This window comes from Syngnathus scovelli, chromosome 2, assembly GCF_024217435.2.
Source record: "Syngnathus scovelli strain Florida chromosome 2, RoL_Ssco_1.2, whole genome shotgun sequence".
Lineage (NCBI taxonomy): Eukaryota > Metazoa > Chordata > Actinopteri > Syngnathiformes > Syngnathidae > Syngnathus > Syngnathus scovelli.
In genome coordinates, this window is record NC_090848.1 from 23,426,697 (window position 1) to 23,445,743 (window position 19,047).

The following is a 19,047-nucleotide window of genomic DNA, read 5'->3' on the forward strand; positions in this document are numbered from 1 at the left end:
GCCTATTCCAGAACTTTCCACTTACCAAAAATTCTCTACACTTTCGTTTTTCTACTCTTTTTTCGACATTTTTCAACCGATTCAACCCATTCCAACTTTATTCACTTTGTTTATCTTATGCTTACCATATTCACCTCCTTCACCCCCACTTCCAGTGTGGCGGCCATCTTGGATTGACCCTGAAGTGCCCCCAATGAACCCAGAATGAACCGGAAGTGCCCCATATCAAACCGCAAGTGACCTTAGGTAAACAGGAAGTAACCTTAGGTAAACCGGAAGTGACCCCAAATCAAACCGGAAGTGACCTTTTTAAACCGGAAGTCACCTTTTTTAAACCGGAAGTGACCCCAAATAAACCGGAAGTGACCTCGGCTGGACCGGAAGTGCCTCTAATCAAACCGGAAGTGACCCAAATAGACCGGAAGTGACCCAAATCACCCCGGAAGTGACCTTATTTCAACATTAACTGGCCTAAATAGCTACATTAGTCGCTAACTTTTGCATTTTTTGTCCGATTGAACCCCTTTCAACATTTTAACCCCAAAAGTGAACCTCCTGAAGCTATTTTTTTTCGTTTTGTTCCAAATTTCAAAATATTATGGCGCAATTGCCTCTAATCAAACCGGAAGTGACCCAAATCAAACCGGAAGTGATCTTATTTCAACATTAAGTGCCCTAAATAGCTACATTTTAGCTAACTTTTGCAATTTTTGTCCGATTAAACCCATTTCAACATTTTAACCCCAAAAGGGAACCTCCTGAAGCCGTTTTTTGTCCTTTTGTTCCAAATTTCAAAATATTTTTGCGCAGTTGCTTTTTCTTTTAATTCCCATTCATTCTCTATGGGGATTCAAGATTTGCTCTAACTTCTACATTTTTTAACCGTTTCAACCCGTTCCAACTTTCAACTGTTCACCTTTTGCCTACCTATTCCACAACCTCCCACTTACCAAAAATTCCAAAATTCAAATTTGAAATTCAACCAAATTCTCCAAAATTTAGTATTACACTTCTATTTTCCACATTTCTCAAGAAATTCAACTCATTTCAACATCATTCGGCATCATTCCCCAAGAAGTTATTCAAAGTCTTCTTTCTCCAGAAATTGCATTTTCTAGTTTTCAGTAACACTTCAGGTTTTCACGAGTGCTTCTAAAGTTGCCCTTAGGTTTTAGGAGAGTGTTTTACCAAGCGCTTTAGGCCTTTAAATGCGAGTAAACAAACATGGCGGACAAAAAAAAAACATCAGTTTTTGGTTTGCTTTTAGCGGAAAAAAAAAAAGTGTCATAAAAAGAAAAGACGTTGGTCAAAGGACTGGAGACAGCGCAAGCACTGACTTTCTGTTGCGCTATGACTATTTTCATTCTCCATCCCACTTCCTCGCCACCTCATCACATTGCTTTTTGATTGGCTGCGCGTCACTGTCAACAGAGTGTGTAGTCTTTTTCCTCGTGGGACACCGCACAGTCTGAAGTTGGGCCAAAAAGAATTCAACATGTTGAATATACCCTATTTGAGGTCGGCCGTCATTCCGAGCGGCCATGATCAGCCTGAAGCCACCACATGCAGCATGATTACCTGGTAAGATTATTTTTGGAACCATTACTAGAACTGAGGCTGACCTACAATTGTCGGGAGGGGAGATTCAGGGCTAAATTCGAGCTGATAACTCTGCTGTGTGAATCGAGCTTTACTGTATTTGTGTATGTGTGGTTTTTAGCCGGTCTATGTCAGTAGTATGCGGACCCAGATGTACAATTCATACGCTGCAAAACATGATATCTCTTAAAAACCATTTTTTCCCCCAATTCTGTGATGACCAAGTAAGTTGTGTCTCTAGCGTGGAGTTTTTTTTTCGTTGATATCAAAAGAAACGTAAAATATTTTTTCACACTAGCTCTGCAGCCATTTAGCAAATTTATGATCTACCGTGCCTCCAAAGTAATGTCTTATGTAATTACTAGAGTATATTTCTGAAATTAACGCTTTGAATAAAATGCTGTGGTAAATGTGTCATGTATATGATGAACACAAGATATACAAACTTCACATGTATTTAGCATGTATGTGTTATGTGCAAGTTTACATCAGCTCGGAACTTGGCAGGTATTTAGTGTGCCTGTTTCACACATGCTTGCCATTGCCAATATGTACTTTATGTATAGTAAACTAGTAAATGGTGATAGTTTTGGTAATTTGTCCCAGTTTTCAACTGATGTGTTTGTATTAATGTAGTAAAGCAGTTCAAGTGCAGAAATAATTGATTTTGAGAAAAAAACAAAACAAGAAAGGAAGTCTGGATAAACTTTGTACTTAATAAAGTTATCATATTATCCATTATTATTAATAATGACAGTATGAATAATTAATTCCACAAAATTCTATAATAATGTTATATTTTCCCAGCTCTTTTGTCTTTAATGCTCACTATGCTATCAGTAACTACCAGAAGACTGCTTATTCCCAATTGAACCATTTAATGGATGCCATAGAGATCGAGATAGAGCCATGGAGCCTTTTCTGCGAGATTGCAGAAGAAGGTCTAATGCCCACCTCCAGGAGTCCTACTTAGTATATACCGTATTGGCCCAAATATAAGACGATGTTTTTTGCATTGAAATAAGACTGAAAACGTGGGGTTCGTCTTACATTTGAGGTCTAGACATGAGACCCATTCACTTGTGTGCAGCGGTAAGTTAAAGGTTGCTGGTATTGACTATGTTGCTGTGATCGTGTGCGTCTTTGACACAAAGTGAGTATATACATTTCATTGTTACTACTGTCCACTGTTAGACTTCACTTTGATGGTTAATGCAGTTATTGCAATTTTGTTGTTTTATCACTATTTATTTACATTTCAAAAACCAGAAGCCATTCATTTACAAATGTGATTGCACTTTAGTTTACACATTTAAATGTTTAGATATTAAAATGTGATAGACAATTTTTGCATGGTTTGAATGAGGCCAAATAACATGCTTTTTCTCTCGAATATATTGTTATTATCATTTCTTTCAGATGTAATCATTTTCTGTATAAAAATTTAATTTGGTGTTCAAAAAGTCTTTTTTTCAAACTTGAGTCTTGAAAAAGAGGGGGTCGTCTTATAAATAGGGTCATCTTATATTCGGGCCAATACGGTACTCTTGACCTACAAGGGGGCGACTGCCTAGCCTGTGTGATAATGTGTGACCTCGCAGTCTGAACTGAAATCAACTCATATGTATGTGCAAAGAGAAGCGAAGGCCAGTGAAAAGCAAGAAAAGATAAGGGCATAGCTCAAGCTACCTATCTAATCATGTGTGGCAAAGAGGCCTATTCTAATACTAACAACAATAAAAACAGATGGACATTTTTTTTACTCGAGTTTATCAATTATCACACAACCCCTGTATTATGATGACGGTGGCAAAATAACGCTCAATTCTCAATTAAGGACTCTGAGTGGACTAAAGAATAAATAAAGCACAGTTGTGTGAATTTTTCTGGTTATTCTGGATATGCAATTAATTATTTCCAATAATAATGATTATGTTTTTTTGTGTTGTGTCAACCTTTTCACATCTCCGTGGATTACAGGCGTGTGTTCCTCTGGAGGAAAGTGAAGGTACTGCAATGCTGCTGATGCTTCATGAACAATGCGGACCCTCAGATCCCATGTGAGAGCAGAAGACACCTAAACACACACGCAGACATCTCTATGCATGTTTGTGTGTGTGTGTGTGTGTGTGTGTGTGTGTGTGTGTGTGTGTGTGTGTGTGCATGGATTACGCTGTGCAGCTGATCTTCCAGTGATCGTTTTTCCATGTAGCTGTAGATGAGACAAACACTTGGTCCTTGACAGAATCCAAGCAGGTCCACAATGTTCGGGTGTCTGAACCTGAACCATAAAATGGAATCACATATTTTGCACAGGAACACATGCGTTGTTTTAAGCGTGTGCACTTGAGGACACTCACTTTGAGAGTTTTTCCACTTCCGTGTTGAAGCTCTCCTTAAGCATGTTGAAGTCATGCACACAGTCCTATCAACAAGACTGTGTTTGCATCATCCAATTATTAGATCAAATCATTATCAAAGTCAAACATTGTAAGAGGATGTAAATTGTTAAGTGGACTGTTACCTTAGAATAAGAAGCAAAGATTTTGCCCAAAAATAGGCCTTTGACTTCAAGTCATGACACAAATGTCCAAATGTTTCTTTGCTTTTATACTATTTTTTTCATTTAATTGTGTATGCTATTTTAGGTTTGTACAGCGACCTATAAATAAAATGTATTATTATTATTATTCGGTATGGAAGTACACAAATGAGATCACATCTTTCAATGGGAAACATTTATTTTTTCAAAACAGCCACCAATTTGCCAAAGATACTCTGGCGCACGTCTTTGCTTCTGTTACTGCTACAATGACACATTTGCTGTCAAAGTATACATATTGTGGTCAAGGAATCCAATAAAATTGATTTCAAGTTTCATGAATGAACAGAAACTTTCAACAAGTATTAAAGCTATTTAAGCTACATCGATGTACTAGTCATCCAAGGCAGTATGTACAGGCCTGGCCAATCCGCGGCTCCCAAGCTGCATGCGGCTCTTTGCCTGGTTTCATGCGGCTCTTTTACGTTCATATCAACATTTGTGTTTGTGGGTGTTTTTTGTGGATGTTCGCTGTGCTCGAGTTCAATATGGTATTTTCGTCAAACGTGCATGCAAAAGTAAGAGGGGCAAACCCATTCGAGTAAACAATTAGTGTCAATTTCGCTCTCAAAATGGCAGGGAAAAAATGTACAGCTAAATGAAAATATGAAGATGAACACAGGACGTTTTTAACAGAGTGGGAAAGTGTATATTCTTTTGTTGAACGTAATGGCAAGCCATTCTGCCTGATATGTCAGACGGCATTAACGCATTTCAAAGCTTCAAACCTTATGCGCCACTTCAGCTCACTCTATGCTAACATCGATAAGGACTTTCCAAAAGGGACTGAATTCCGCAAGCACAAGTTGGACACTGAAAAGTCAGGCAGAAAAACAGGTACAGTTTTTCCCAAAAATTACGAAGCACTCAGAGACTGTCACGCTTGCATCGTAATCAACTGGCTTGGAACATTGCACGGGCTAAAAAGCCATTCAATGAAGGGGAGTTCGTTAAAAAATGCCTCAGTGACATTGTTGAAATCTTGTCTCCTGAAAATGACAAACTAAAACAAATGGTATTAGACATCCAACTGTACCGCCACACTATTGAACACAGAATATCGAACATTAACAGAAATGCCAGAAGTCGCACTAAGCAACATGCATAGTACCGTATTTTTCGCACCATAAGACGCACTGGATTTATAAAGCGCACCCTCATAGAATTTTTTATTTTAGAAATTGTTGTACTATGTTCATCTTATTTTCAATTGTCAATTATTTTACTGGTTCTTTTATCACAAGCAAATTATTTAGGTTTCATTACCTGACATGTTTCGGCTATCACTTCCACCTTCATCAGAGTCCTCTGATGAAGGTGGAAGTGATAGCCGAAACACTCTGATGAAGGCGAAAGTGATAGCCGAAACATGTCAGGTAATGAAACCTAAATAATTTGTTTGTGATAAAAGAACCAGTAAAATAATATTTTAGAAATTATTTCATATATAGGGCGCACCGGATTAAAAGGCGCATAAAATAGAAGCTATACTGCAACAAACTGAGGTTGACTAGGGTTGCGGTATGCATCCTTTAGTCAATAACCAATGAGCCCTCTGTAAACAATCGCGTTTCTCAATCTCAAAATCTCCAATAAAATGATCGGAACTGACTAAAGTTTGATCTAACACATTGGTACTGCTTACTTATGTTTCCCTTCCATATCGATCCGTAAATTTACTCAAAACTTTAACGGAGCAGCCTATTTTGAAATGTTTGTGTGTGTGTGAGACAGTGCACACAATGTTCATTGTTGAAAATGACTGGCCTGTGATCAATTTCTGTCATTATCATGTTGGCGTGTGACATGATAATGTCACACAATAAATTTGGCTGAGCACAGGTGTGTGTGTTTGTGTGTGTGTGTGTGAGAGAGGGAGAGGGGGAGAGAGAGAGAGGAAGGGATGGGGTGATGTTCATGTGTGCCCATGTGTATGAGGTGGCTCTTTGCGGTAACAGTAAAAAAAATGTGGCTCTTAGTCTGACTGGTTGGCCATCCTTGTATGATATTTCACCAATAAAGAGCAAACTAGTTCCCACAACAACTCATCCCATCCGAACCTAGAGCTAAGTGAGCTGTGGCAGGTGCTCTTGTCAGAGGTGACATTTTGAGGTATGTGTAAGTTTTTTTAATATATTATATATTTTTATATATATTTTTTATATAATAAATAACTCGCTAGTTAGCAACAATTTTTTTTCTCACATTTTTGTCTCTCTCTCACACACGCACAGCCAATGTGGGAATCGAACTCACGGTGCCGCCACACAAGACAGCCGAGTGTACCCCTACACCAGTGGTTCTTAACCTTGTTGGAAGTACCGAACCCCACCAGTTTCATATGTGCATTCACCGAACCCCTCTTTAGTGAAAAATTATATTATTTTTTGGAAATTCAAGACATCGATGTTTTTTACTGGTGCACAAAATAAGCCGTGCATGAACATCCCCTTGTTCAAATAACAAATTCAACACAATGCATGAACTCACAACAAATTACATACTGACAAATCAGAATTTACACAATAATTTAGGTTTGTTCGGACCTCCTCAGTGGAGGCTCTGCCGAACCCCTGAGACCGACTCACCGAACCCCTAGGGTTCGATCAAACCCAGGTTAAGAACCACTGCCCTACACCATCAGCGATCCCCGCTAGTTAGTAACTAGTTAGCTTTAATATAACTAGCTAGCTAGGTAGTCACTGTCATGATTTCTCTTTGATTTGGTTTTGATTTAGAATTGTTTCATGTTTTCCTTGTGTTCCTTTTGTATGCGTCTGTCTCGGTTATTGCGTCTACCAGTGCTCGTTTACCCGTTCCCTTGCACTGCCCAATCAGAGCTCTCCAACCCCGTGTGTTCAGGTATTCCTCGTTCCGTCAGTTTGAATGTATTAAGTTCCCTGCTTTCTTTCAATCGCTGCATTGTGTTCCTATTAAGTCGTCAAGGGCCTATTTGTTCAAGACGTCTTTGTTAAAGTGGACCTCCGGAGATTCCGCCTTGTAGTCTTGATAGGAAAGGGAGCACTATATTAAAATTTGATAAATATCTGGTGCCCCCATTTTTGCGTGCAGTCTTGTATTTGCCGAAATAATCCGCCTGGTTACGTTTGAATGCACGTTGCAATGTTGAGAACGGATATGACCTTCAAGCTGTCCCTTGCACCTACCACTTGCTATTGAGTGTTACAGCACATTGCTCGCCAATGAATGGAAATCTGTCTTTGTTTAAATCGCTAAGTAACCCTGATACGTCGCCGTAGGGCAATATTCAATTTGCTGTCCTCATGTACACTGGCAAAACGCTTATCTGCACCCTTGTTTATACTTGTTTATACCACGCATAATGTTCGTTGACTCCACCCAACACTGTGTAATGTGTGTAATTTGCTGACCTGTTTGAGTCTTTTGACTGCACAGTCAGTGTTCCTTAGTGACGCTCTGTACACGACTCCAAAGCCCCCCTCACCGATCTGCAGGGCTGGCGAAAACCCCTCAGTCCCAGCATGCACCTCTTCATAGGACCAGCACATCACTCCATAGCTGGCATCACCAGATGCCACCAAAGGGGGGCCCTAGAGGATTGAGGGATTGGTGATACATCTGTGATCATTAACATTTGTTGATGAGTGTTAATTAACCTGTAGGGTTCGAGGTTGGCAAGAATGCAAACTTGATGGGGGTGGGGCTGGTCGAGGTAGAGCTCCTTCTCCTCCTTTAGCAATGGTGAAACACAACATATATTTCATCAGTGCAATCACCAGCTCCTTGAATCAAACAAATTTTCTGACTTCATAACAAACAACAGCCTGCACACTAATGTTAAGATATTCAGTCATAATTTCTGTATGGAGTTTGCATGTTCAGCTCGTGATTATGCGGGTGTTCTCCTAGGACGGAGGCTTCCTCCCACACATATTTAAAGAATTTGTTTCTGGAATTGATTGAAGACTAAATTCCATATGTGTGAATGTGAGGATAAACGATGGATGGATGGATGGTGGGAAGGAGGGAAGGAGGGAAGGATGGATGGATGGATGGATGGATGGATGGATGGATGGATGGATGGATGGATGGATGGATGGATGGATGGATGGATGGAGCGACATAGATGTTTTGTTTCCTTTTGGTGTTAACTGCATATTATTATTTCATAGTTGTTAAATCCAATGCCGTTGCTATTCTTCACATTCACACCTGGGGCCTTATTCCTCAAGTTTATTAGTGCAAGGATTTGCTCCCGGTGGCCAAATTTTAGGAAACATTTTTAGAATCATGATCCTAGTAAAGATAAAAATGATTCCTGAAGAATTGTAGCTCTTAAAAGACCTCCTAAGATGAGATCTGTTAAAAGCAGGCAAGATGACTTTTAAGACAGTGGTCCCCAACCACCGGGCCGCGGACCGGTCCGTGGGTCACTTGGTACCGGGCCACCAAGCCGCACAGATTTTTATTTTTTTTTTTTTAAATCGACGATCAATTAATTCAGGTCAAGACGCTTGTCCCGGTCACGTGACATGTTTCCCCAGCCGAGCCCGCAAAGCAAGCAAAAATGAGTAAGAATTTATTTTGAAAAATATAGGCGATTCTCTCCCAATTACATCCGTCGGTTCAGGTCAAGACGCTCGTCTCGGTCATGTGACATGTCACCCCAGTCGAGCCCGCGAAGCAAGCAAAAATGAGCAAGAAACAGAGATGTTTGGAAAGCTTCTTCGGAAAGGGAAAAATAGCCCAATGAGGAAACGGAAGAAGAAGAGGCTGAGACTTCTAAGAAAAGGAAAGCTGCATTTAAAAGAACATTTCTGGAGTCTTTCTGGAAATATGGATTTATCGCCACAGGTGACTCGGACGCGCCAAGCCCACTCTGCATAATATGTGGCGACAAGCTAGCTTCACGAGGCAATGAAGCCTTCAAAACTGGTTCGGCACATGGAGACCAAGCATCCTGCATTAAAAGACAAACCTTAACCACTTCGGCTGTCATTGTCTCCGATTACGCCTAGATGGGACCGGCTCGTTTCTGAGAAATAAGCTCAGTGCTCCCACTCATTCAATGAAATGGTGAGTTTTATTTTTATGTCGTTCATACTTGTTTTTATGCCAGTCGTATCATTTTATTTCATCATATTTATTATAAATTTATTATTTATTTATATAAATTTATTATTTATATAGAGGCCTGTCCGCGAAAATATTTCTGACACGTAACAGGTCCGTGGCGCAAAAAAGGTTGGGGACCACTGTTTTAAGCGGTTTAGGAGTTCCCTGGGCAGAGGACAAAATGACGGACAGAAAAGGCAAGAGAGATATTCTCCAAAAACAGGATGATGGTGCATTAATGAAACAAGCCATTTTACCCTCATAATAGCAAAATTGTTTAGTAAATTGTTTATTTCAGTGCGCAACTGCACATGTTGAACTACCTGTAGTGCTGATGACATGGGTTGCCATTGGGAGAGGAGCCACTACTGTTTTGGCAGGAGGATCAAAGTTAGAGAGACTAACAGGAAGAGCATGTGGAGATTCCTTCAAAGACAACGCCCCTAAGAAGTCAAAATGACATTTAGTAGTAATCATAAGACCAGTTCAAAGGTCAGAGGTCACAAGACACACAGAGAAGGATCACGTCTCTTGGATGGAAAAGCTGATGATGCTCCAGCAGGTCCAGCAGCTCACCGACGCGTCCGTTTCTGTTGCCCCATTGGTTCATTACATAGGCTGTCCGCATCTCCTTCTTCTGAGCTAATCGCACGCTGACTTGATCTCCAAGGACCTCTGAAGCTGAGACAGAAAGTTCATTCCAAAATGGGTAAAAAGTAGTGTCATAGAAGGGCATTATGTATACTTATGTATTCTCTTAAGTCCTTCATTTCCCTCACAGAATTAATAATGTAACTTTCAGCTACATAAGTCCAGGTGTCATGTGACTTCCTGTGTGCATATTTTTACGCAGCCACAGTTGCAGTATACCAGTTGCGCCAACACACCAATGACTGACAGTGGAGAGCAGCGATAAAATTTATCAGTCAAAATTCTCTCCAAGTAAATTCACATCTAATTTTGATATGGACATAATGAGATGCGCAAGCTCGACAGGATATTACTCATCTATCGAGCGCCAGGTGTGCTTTTTTTCAACTATTGCAATGTCAGGCAGGATTGGTATTACCCAGATTTCTTTTTATTTTTTTATTTTTATTTAACTTTACTTGTATTTTCTATTATGTTTTTTGTTGTGTTTATTTCCATATATTTAGATTAGATTTTTCTTTTTTTTTTTAGTCATAAACACTCAGCACTGGGCATTTAGATGTGTGCCTGTGACTTAGATTTACTCTGGTTAGGCAATGACTTGCTTGAATATGATGTGACTCTGTTTTCTGTATTTAGTTTTATTCTATTTTTCATATTTTAATTCATTTGCACGTTTCTTTTTTTCGTTTTGAAACTGATATTCTAACGAGGGGGCGATCCTAAGTGTGTCTTGTGTGTCACACCACACCACACTGACCGAAAGACAACTATGACCTGCGGTCGGAGGCAAGCCTCGCACCGTGGTTCCCTCTGAAGCGAGTGAGCGCGCAAGCGTTGCCCGCTTCTCCATCCGGTGCACTCACTTGACAGCAGTGAAAAGATACCGCATCCACCCTGTCAATGGAGCCCACCAACATGTTGGCATCCGCTCCTCACTCACCTGCAGTGATGGAACTGGATGCCCCATGGGCCTGCGGCCGGCCTTCCGGCAGGCGCCAGATTGCTTGTCTCAAAGATTAAGTCATGCAAGTTTCAGCCTGTAACCTAACCTTATAAACTTGCAAGACTTATTATAATTGCAAGACTCCCCATAGAAGTTCTCCTCATCTGCTGTCGTCATTGTTGTAAAAACCACTCCTGGTGCTTGTTGTTAGGGATCTCTAATATCTAAACTGTCCAGCACGTACATGTATCAGCTAATTATGCGTTCCTTTCATCAAAGTGAGATGTGAATTCACTTGGAGGAATGTTGAGTGATTTTCACCACTCTCTGTGGTAAATCCTTAGCTTTGCCCCCATAACTGTGCAGCCAGGATGTTGGCATAAACATTAACACAGGGCTCAGTCACACGATGTCCAGAAGTTCATTGGTGACAAGTAGGATGCAACAATTTTGTTTTGAAAGAAGGGCGGGTTGAAGTGGGAGTAAATTCCAAATACACTTTTTGTACACACTGTGAAAAAAATATAAGGAATATTTCTAATTCAATTTAGTGTTGATGGATTAATTGCCAACAGGGTGGCAAGTATGGTAACAAAACACCTGCCAGCCCATAAAACTGCCTGTTCATAATATCCTTAAATTATTGCTGATCATTTTTGTGAGAAATAATTAACTGACTAGTGCTAACACATAGATCAATATAATTAATTATTAATAATGTAATCTACGTAATTTTGAACAAAATTGTCTTTTTAGAAGAGTGTATCAAAGTAGTTGTTCTTTTCATTCATCAGTACCCAAGAAGTTGTCTTTAGATTTAAAGTCAGGGACCCCAGTTTTATACACTGTCCTATTATGGAAAAAACAGTTCACCTCATCAATAACAGCTAGGTCCTCAATGAAATAAGGACCTTCAGCTATATTGACCCCATGAAATCTATAGTTGTGGTTGTGACCAAAAAATGACTTAACAGCAAGTTGGAACTGATTTATGCAATCGAATTAGGACTTTTCTATTTCACCGTCCAGTTTCATGTCGGCCGGGGATTGTGTCTCACCAAAGCGCGTCCAGTCCAGTTCTGATAGCCCATCCATGATGCAGCAGAACTCCCAGTGGACCGTGGCTGGTAGACTGTGCAAAAAGTAGCTTCTGACGTCTCTTTGGGACATTTTCTGAAGGAAACTTCAACTCTGAATGAAAAGTTTACTGAATGACAAGGGAGCGCAAAGATGCTAACAAGCTAACAGTACGACTCACGGCACCAAGCTGTACCAGCAGGGGCGCATACATCCGGACCTAGATCACCCGGATTCATTGGTGCTGAATGGGACCAACCTGTCCGATTCAAGGAGTACCAAAGGTTCTGCTCGGTTGCTTTCAGAGAAGTTATTCTTCTTCTTTCCTATATTTTGGCAGTTTACCACCTGCTGTATGGGCCATTACCGCCATCTACTGGGTAGTAGGCTATGACGAGAGATCCGGCAGTCACAGACCGAATACATAATAACATCCATCCATCCATCCATTTTCTGAACCGCTTAGCCCCCACGGGGGTCGCGGGCGTGCTGGAGCCTATCCCAGCCGTCATCGGGCAGTAGGCGGGGGACACCCTGAACTGGTTGCCAGCCAATCGCAGGGCACACAGAGACGGACAACCAATCGCACTCACACCTAGGGACAATTTGGAGTCTTCAATCGGCCTACCAAGCATGTTTTTGGAATGTGGGAGGAAACCGGAGTGCCCGGAGAAAACCCACGCGGGCCCGGGGAGAACATGCAAACTCCACACAGGGAGGGCCGGAGGTGGAATCGAACCCGCACCCTCCTAACTGTGAGGCGGACGTGCTACCCAGTGCGCCACCGAGCCGCCCTACATAATAACACTAACAGTTAAATAAAGAAAAAAAACATATCCTTTCCATTAGCCCGGTTTTCTTAAGGAAGTCAAATAACTGACACTGAACTTTTCCTACCTTCAGAATATTTTCCATTCTAAATGCTACCTTTGCTTGCCTTCAATATTTTCCTCTCCTCCCCATACTTAACACACTCCATCAGAACATGCTGGACGGTCTCACTCTCCCCACAATCTTCACATTTCCCATCAGTATGTATGCCTATTTTATGCAGTGTCTCATTTAATCCTGTATGCCCAATTCTCGCGTTCTTACTGCCTCCTCCCTCCGGTTTATCCCTAAATATTATAATACAATATGTTTATACTATATTACATTGCATATTAAATATGTGTATTATATATATATATATATATATATATATATATATATATATATATATATATATATATATATATATATATATATACACTGTATATATGTGTGTATATATATATATGTGTGTATATATATATATGTGTGTGTGTGTATATAGTACATGCATATACATATATGTGTATATATACTGTATACATGTTTATGGTATACAGTCAAACCACGGTTTTTGAATGTCGCGGTTCTCGAACAAATTGGAATTCAAACAAAAAATTCGATATTTTTTTGCTTCGGTTGTCGAACAAAATTCGGAGGTCTAACTTTGCGAGATGAGCTAAAAAGGACCCGAGAAAACCTAAATATTATAATACAATGTGTTTATACTATATTATATTGCATATTAAATATATATGTATAATATAAACAATATATAACCACGTATAAAACCTCGGTTTTCGAACATCCTGGTTCTTGAACAAATCGGAATTCGAACGAAAAATTCGATATTTTTTTGCTTCGGTTGTCGAACAATATTCGGAGGGCGAACCAAAAGGACCCGAGAAAACCCGGATGCCGACTGACTCCGTTATTGTATTTTCGTTACTTTGAGGATTGTATTAACCCCTAATCATGCCTCCAAAGAAAGCAAGTGGGAGCAGTAAAGCCATCCTAAAACACAAAGACGCTCTTAAAGCAATGCGACAGTGAGCGCCCGGCGTGCTGCGGTTGCGCGATCGGACCAAATTAAGCTCCCTCCGCACTGAGGTCCACTTAAATTTTGGAAAATACATCAGGACTTTAAAAATCTTTTCTAAATTTCAGCGACGGCTCTGTCACAATAATGCCACCAGCGCGGTGCAATTGCGCGATCGGCGGCGCGCTACGGTTGCGTGTTCGGCGGTGCGCTGAATTTGCAAATGAAAAAAATGCTTAAAAAAAGTCTTGGAACGAATTAAAACTTTTTCCATTGTTTGTAATGGGAAAAATAGATTCGCAATTCGACCGATTCATTTCTAGAACTGCCTTCTGGAACGGATTGTCCATCCATCCATCTTCTTCCGCTTATCCGATTGTGGTCCTGGATATATATATATATATATATATATACATACATACACACACACACTGCTCAAAACAATTAAGGGAACACTTTGAAAACACATCAGATTTCAATGGTGAAAAAAAAATGTTGGATATCTATACTGATATGGACAGTTTAATGTCTCAGTAACAAAAGGATGCCACATCTTTTGATGGAAATAAAAGTTTTCAGCCTACAGAGGGCTCAGTATATAGACACCCCAAAAATCTAGTAAGTGAAAAAAGGATATGGCAGGCTCGTCCATTTTGCCTAAATTCAATTTCTGCAACTCAAAATTCTTTTCAATATCTTGTGTGGCCCCCCCCCCCCCCCCCCGAGCTTTTATGCATGCTTGACAACGTCGCAGCATGCTCCTAATGAGACGACGAATGGTGTCTTGTGAGATGTCCTCCCAGATCTGTCTAAGGGCATCAGTGAGCTCCTGTAAAGTCTGAGGAGCATCCTGGCGGCATCTGATGGACCAAAACATTATGTCCTAGAGGTGTTCTATCGGGTTTAGATCAGGTGATCGTGAGGGCCATTCAATTGTGTCAATTCCTTCATCCTCCAGATACTGTCTGCAAACTCTTGCCACAATAGGCCGGGCATTGTTGTGGATCAGGAGGAACCCAGGACCTACTGCACCAGCGTAGGGTCTAACCATGGGTGCAAGGATTTCATCCCAATTGCAGTCAGACTGCCGTTCTCTAGCCTGTGGAGGTCTGTTCGTCCCTCCATGGAAATGCCTCCCCAGACCATCACTAACCCACCACCAAACCGGTCATGCTGAATGATGTTGCAGGCAGCATAGCGCTCTCCTTGGCTTCTTCAGACCCTTTTACGTCTATCACAGGTGCTCAGGGTAAACCTGCTCTCATCTGTGAAAAGCACAGGGCGCCAGTGGCGGACTTGCCAATTCTGGTGTTCTATGGCAAATGCCAATCGAGCTCCACGGTGCTGAGCAATGAGCACAGGGCACACTACAGGACGTCGTGCCTTGAGGCCACCCTCGTGAAGTCTGTTTCTGACTGTTTGGGCAGAGACATTCACACCAGTAGCCTGCTGGAGGTCATTCTGTAGAGCTCGGGCAGTGCTCAACCTGTCCCTCCTTGCACAAAGCAGCAGATATCGGTCCTGCTGATGGAATGAGGACCGTCGACAGCCCTGTCCAGCTCTCCTAGAGTAACTGCCTGTCTCCTGGAATCTCCTCCATGCCCTGGAGATTGTCCTGGGAGACACATCAAATCTTATGGCAACAGCACGCATGGATGTGCCATCCTGGAGGAGTTGGACAATCTGTGCAACTTCAGGAGGGTTAAGAAATCGCCTCATGCTCCCAGTCGTGATAATGACTCTAGCTAAACTTTAGCTGCTAAAGCCAACACTTGTGGAAAAACTGTTAAAAAAGAAGGAACTTGAAATGGCCTCCACCTGCAAAAGCAGTCCTGTTTTGGGGACCATCTCGTTGTTGCCCCTCTAGTGCACCTGTTGTCAATTCCATCAACACCAATGCAGCTGAAACTGATTACAACCCCCTCTGCCATGTACCTGACCAAAAGATTCAAGATTCAAGAGTTTTTTATTCGCCATGTTTGAGCGTGCCAAACAAGGAATTTGACTTCGGTAAATCACAGCCTCTGTTCAACATTTAGGTGACTAACAACAACACTCAGGACATGTGAAAAACGAAAGATATTCTCAAACATCCCCTGATCTTAAACTGATCTTAAACTCCCAAGAGGGCAAGGAAAGACTCAAAACTCCAGCTAGGGGAAATGAGAAACCTTGAGAAGAGACCACAGATGGGAGGGTCCCTCTTCTAGGATGACCAGGCTGCAATGGATGCAGAGAGTACACATAGTACAAACAGTGTAGACAAAAAAGGTGTGGAAAGCGGGATGTTATTGCACAGTAATGACTCTGAGACTCTAAGAGTGGTGTGAGTTCATCAGAGCGACAGCCTGGGGGAAGAAGCTGTCTCTGTGTCTGCTGGTTTTAGTGTACAGAGCTCTATAACGGCGTCCGGAGGGGAGTAGTTCAAACAGGCTGCAACCTGGGTGTGAAGGGTCTGTTGAGATGTTACTTGCACGTTTCCTGGTCCTGGACAGGTACAAGTCTTGGATAGATGGGAGGTTGATTCCAATTATCTTTTCTGCAGTCCTTATTGTCCGTTGCAGTCTGTGCTTGTCTTGTTTGGAGGCCGATCCAAACCAGACAGTGATGGAGGTGCAGAGGACAGACTGGATGATGGCAGTGTAGAAGGTCTTCAGCAGCTCCCGCGGCAGGTTGAACTTCTTGAGCTGTCTCAGGAAGTACAACCTCTGCTGGGCCTTCTTCCGGACAGAGTCGATGTGGCCGGTCCATTTCAGGTCCCGAGAGATTGTGGTTCCCAGGAACTTGAAGGTGTCTGATGAGAGAATAGCATTACTGCGGATAGTGAGGGGTGAAAGTGGTGAAGGGCCTCGCCTGAAGTCCACTGTCATCTTCACGGTCTTGAGCGGGTTCAGGTCCAGGTGGTTTTGGCTGCACCAGTGGACCAGCCGCTCCACCTCCTGTCTGTACGCAGTCTCATCACCGTTCTGGATCAGTCCGATGAGAGTGGTGTTGTCTGCATACTTCAGGAGCTTCACAGAAGAGTCACTTGCGGAGAAATCGTTGGTGTAGAGGGAGAAGAGCAGTGGGGAGAGGACGCACCCCTGAGGGGCTCCAGTATTGGTGGTCAGGGTGTCAGATGTGATGCTCCCCAGCCTCACACGCTGTCTCCTGTTGGTCAGGAAGCTGGTGATCCACTGACAGGTGGAGGCAGGCACCGCGAGCTGGATGAGCTTCTGTTGGAGAATGTCAGGAGCGATGGTGTTGAACGCCGAGCTGAAGTCCACAAACAGGATCCTGGCGTACTTTCCTGGGGTGTCCAGGTGTTGCAGGATGTAGTGCAGTCCCATGTTGACCGCATCATCCACCGACCTGTTTGCCCGGTAGGCAAACTGGAGGGGGTCCCGCAGGGGGCCCGTGACATCCTTCAGGTGGTTCAGCACTAACCTCGCGAAAGATTTCATGACCCCAGATGTCAGTGCAACAGGTCATTCAGACCTGTGATGGCGGGCTTCTTGGCCACTGGAACGATGGTGGAGCTCTTGAAGCACGGGGGCACCTCACACAGCTCCAGGGAACGGTTGAAGATCCGTGCAAAGGTGGGCGCCAGCTGCTCAGCGCAGACTTTCAAGCAGGAAGGTGACACGCCGTCTGGGCCCGGTGCCTTCCTGATCTTTTGTCTCCGGAACATCTGGCGCACTTCCTCCTCGCGGATCTGGAGTGCGGGCGCAGCCTCTGCAAGAGAGAGAGTCGGTGACCACGGTGATGGAGGTGTGGACAGAGCAGTTGTGGGGGGAGGTGAGTATGTGGATTGTGCTGCAGGGGGTCCCGTTGTGTGGGAGGACCGGTCAAACCTGCAGTAGAACCTGTTTAGCTGGTTAGCGAGCCTTGGGCTCTCCACAGGACGGGGGGTTCGTTTCTTGAAGCCCGTGATGCTCTGCAGGCCTTTCCACACTGTTGAGGGATCAGGATTGGCAGAGAGGTGTCTCTCCAGGCTCTCCCCGTAACACCTCCTGGCTTTCCTGACCTCTCGGTTCAGTGTGTTTCTGGTCTGCTTGAACAGGTCCCGGTCGCCGCTCCTGTAGGCCTCCTCCTTGACTTTGCGCAGCCTCCTAAGGTTCGGTGTAAACCAAGGTTTGTCGTTGTTGTACGTGCAGAAGGTCTTAGTCTGCACACACAGATCCTCACAAAAACTGATGTATGATGTGACAGTGTCAGTGAGTTCATGCAAGTCTGAATTTGCAGCTTCAAAACTCTCCAATCGGTGCAGTCAACGCAGGCTTGGAGGTCCTGCCTTGACTCCACTGTCCACTTCCTTACAGTCCTCACCACAGGCTTAGAAGTTTTTAGTTTCTGTCTGTAGGCAGGAATCAGGTGAACTACACAGTGGTCCGAGAGTCCTAAAGCTGCACGAGCCACAGAGTGGTATGCATCCTTAATTACGGTGTAGCAGTGGTCCAGTGTTTGTGCCCCTCTGGTGGGACACGTTATGTGCTGTCTGTATCTGGGGAGTTCGTGTGCGAGGTTCGCCCTGTTAAGATCACCCAGAACAACGATTAGTGAATTTGGTAGAAGTTTCTGTCTGTCACCTGGTCAGCCAGCATCTGCGTGGCTTCACTCGCACGTGCGTGTGGTGGAATGTAAACAGCTGCCATGACGATCGAGGAGAACTCCCGTGGTGAATAGAACGGCCGGCAGTTTATGAAAAGTGTTTCTAGGAGAGGGCTGCAAAACTCTTTCAACACCATGACTAAACCTTATCAGAAAAGTCTCATGCCATACCCTGATAAAAAACTGTTCCTTTAATTTTTTTGAGCAGTGTATATATACATTCATACATACATACACACACGCACATGCACACACACACGCACACACACACACACACACACACACACACACACACACACACACACACACACACACACACACACACACACACACACACACACACACACACACACACACACACACACGCATTTTCTGTACCGCCTATGCCAGCAGTCATCGGGGAGTAGTCGGGGGACCTGAACTGGTTGGCAGCCAATCGCAGGGCACACAGAGACGAACAACCATCCGCACTGGCACTCGCACCAATGGGCAATTTGGAGTGCTCAATCAGCCTACCATGCATGTTTTTGGGATGTGGAAGGAAACCGAGTGCCTTGAGAAAACCCAAGCAGGCACGGGGAGAACATGCAAACTCCTCACAGGTAGGGCTGGAGGTGGAATCGAACCCGCACCCTC

General features: G+C 43.1%; 1 protein-coding gene across 4 annotated transcripts in view; it reads right to left on the reverse strand.

The window, feature by feature from the left end:
* irak1 (interleukin-1 receptor-associated kinase 1) overlaps window positions 1-12,379 on the reverse strand; it is a 110,786-nt gene extending 98,407 nt beyond the window's left edge. For 2 of the 4 annotated variants that reach the window (XM_068653420.1, XM_068653429.1), the window contains exons 1-8: window positions 11,954-12,373; window positions 9,812-9,979; window positions 9,622-9,741; window positions 7,840-7,913; window positions 7,594-7,773; window positions 3,960-4,024; window positions 3,772-3,880; window positions 3,555-3,676 (exon numbers count right to left, since the gene is read on the reverse strand). In XM_068653420.1, the coding sequence (XP_068509521.1) occupies window positions 3,555-3,676; window positions 3,772-3,880; window positions 3,960-4,024; window positions 7,594-7,773; window positions 7,840-7,913; window positions 9,622-9,741; window positions 9,812-9,979; window positions 11,954-12,065 (950 nt within the window). In that variant the 5' untranslated portion in view covers window positions 12,066-12,373. Of the gene's footprint in view, window positions 1-3,554; window positions 3,677-3,771; window positions 3,881-3,959; window positions 4,025-7,593; window positions 7,774-7,839; window positions 7,914-9,621; window positions 9,742-9,811; window positions 9,980-11,953 lie in introns of all 4 variants that reach the window. The other 2 variants (XM_068653422.1, XM_068653427.1) reach the window with 2 other exon arrangements.
* Between the last annotated feature and the right edge of the window lie 6,668 nt (window positions 12,380-19,047).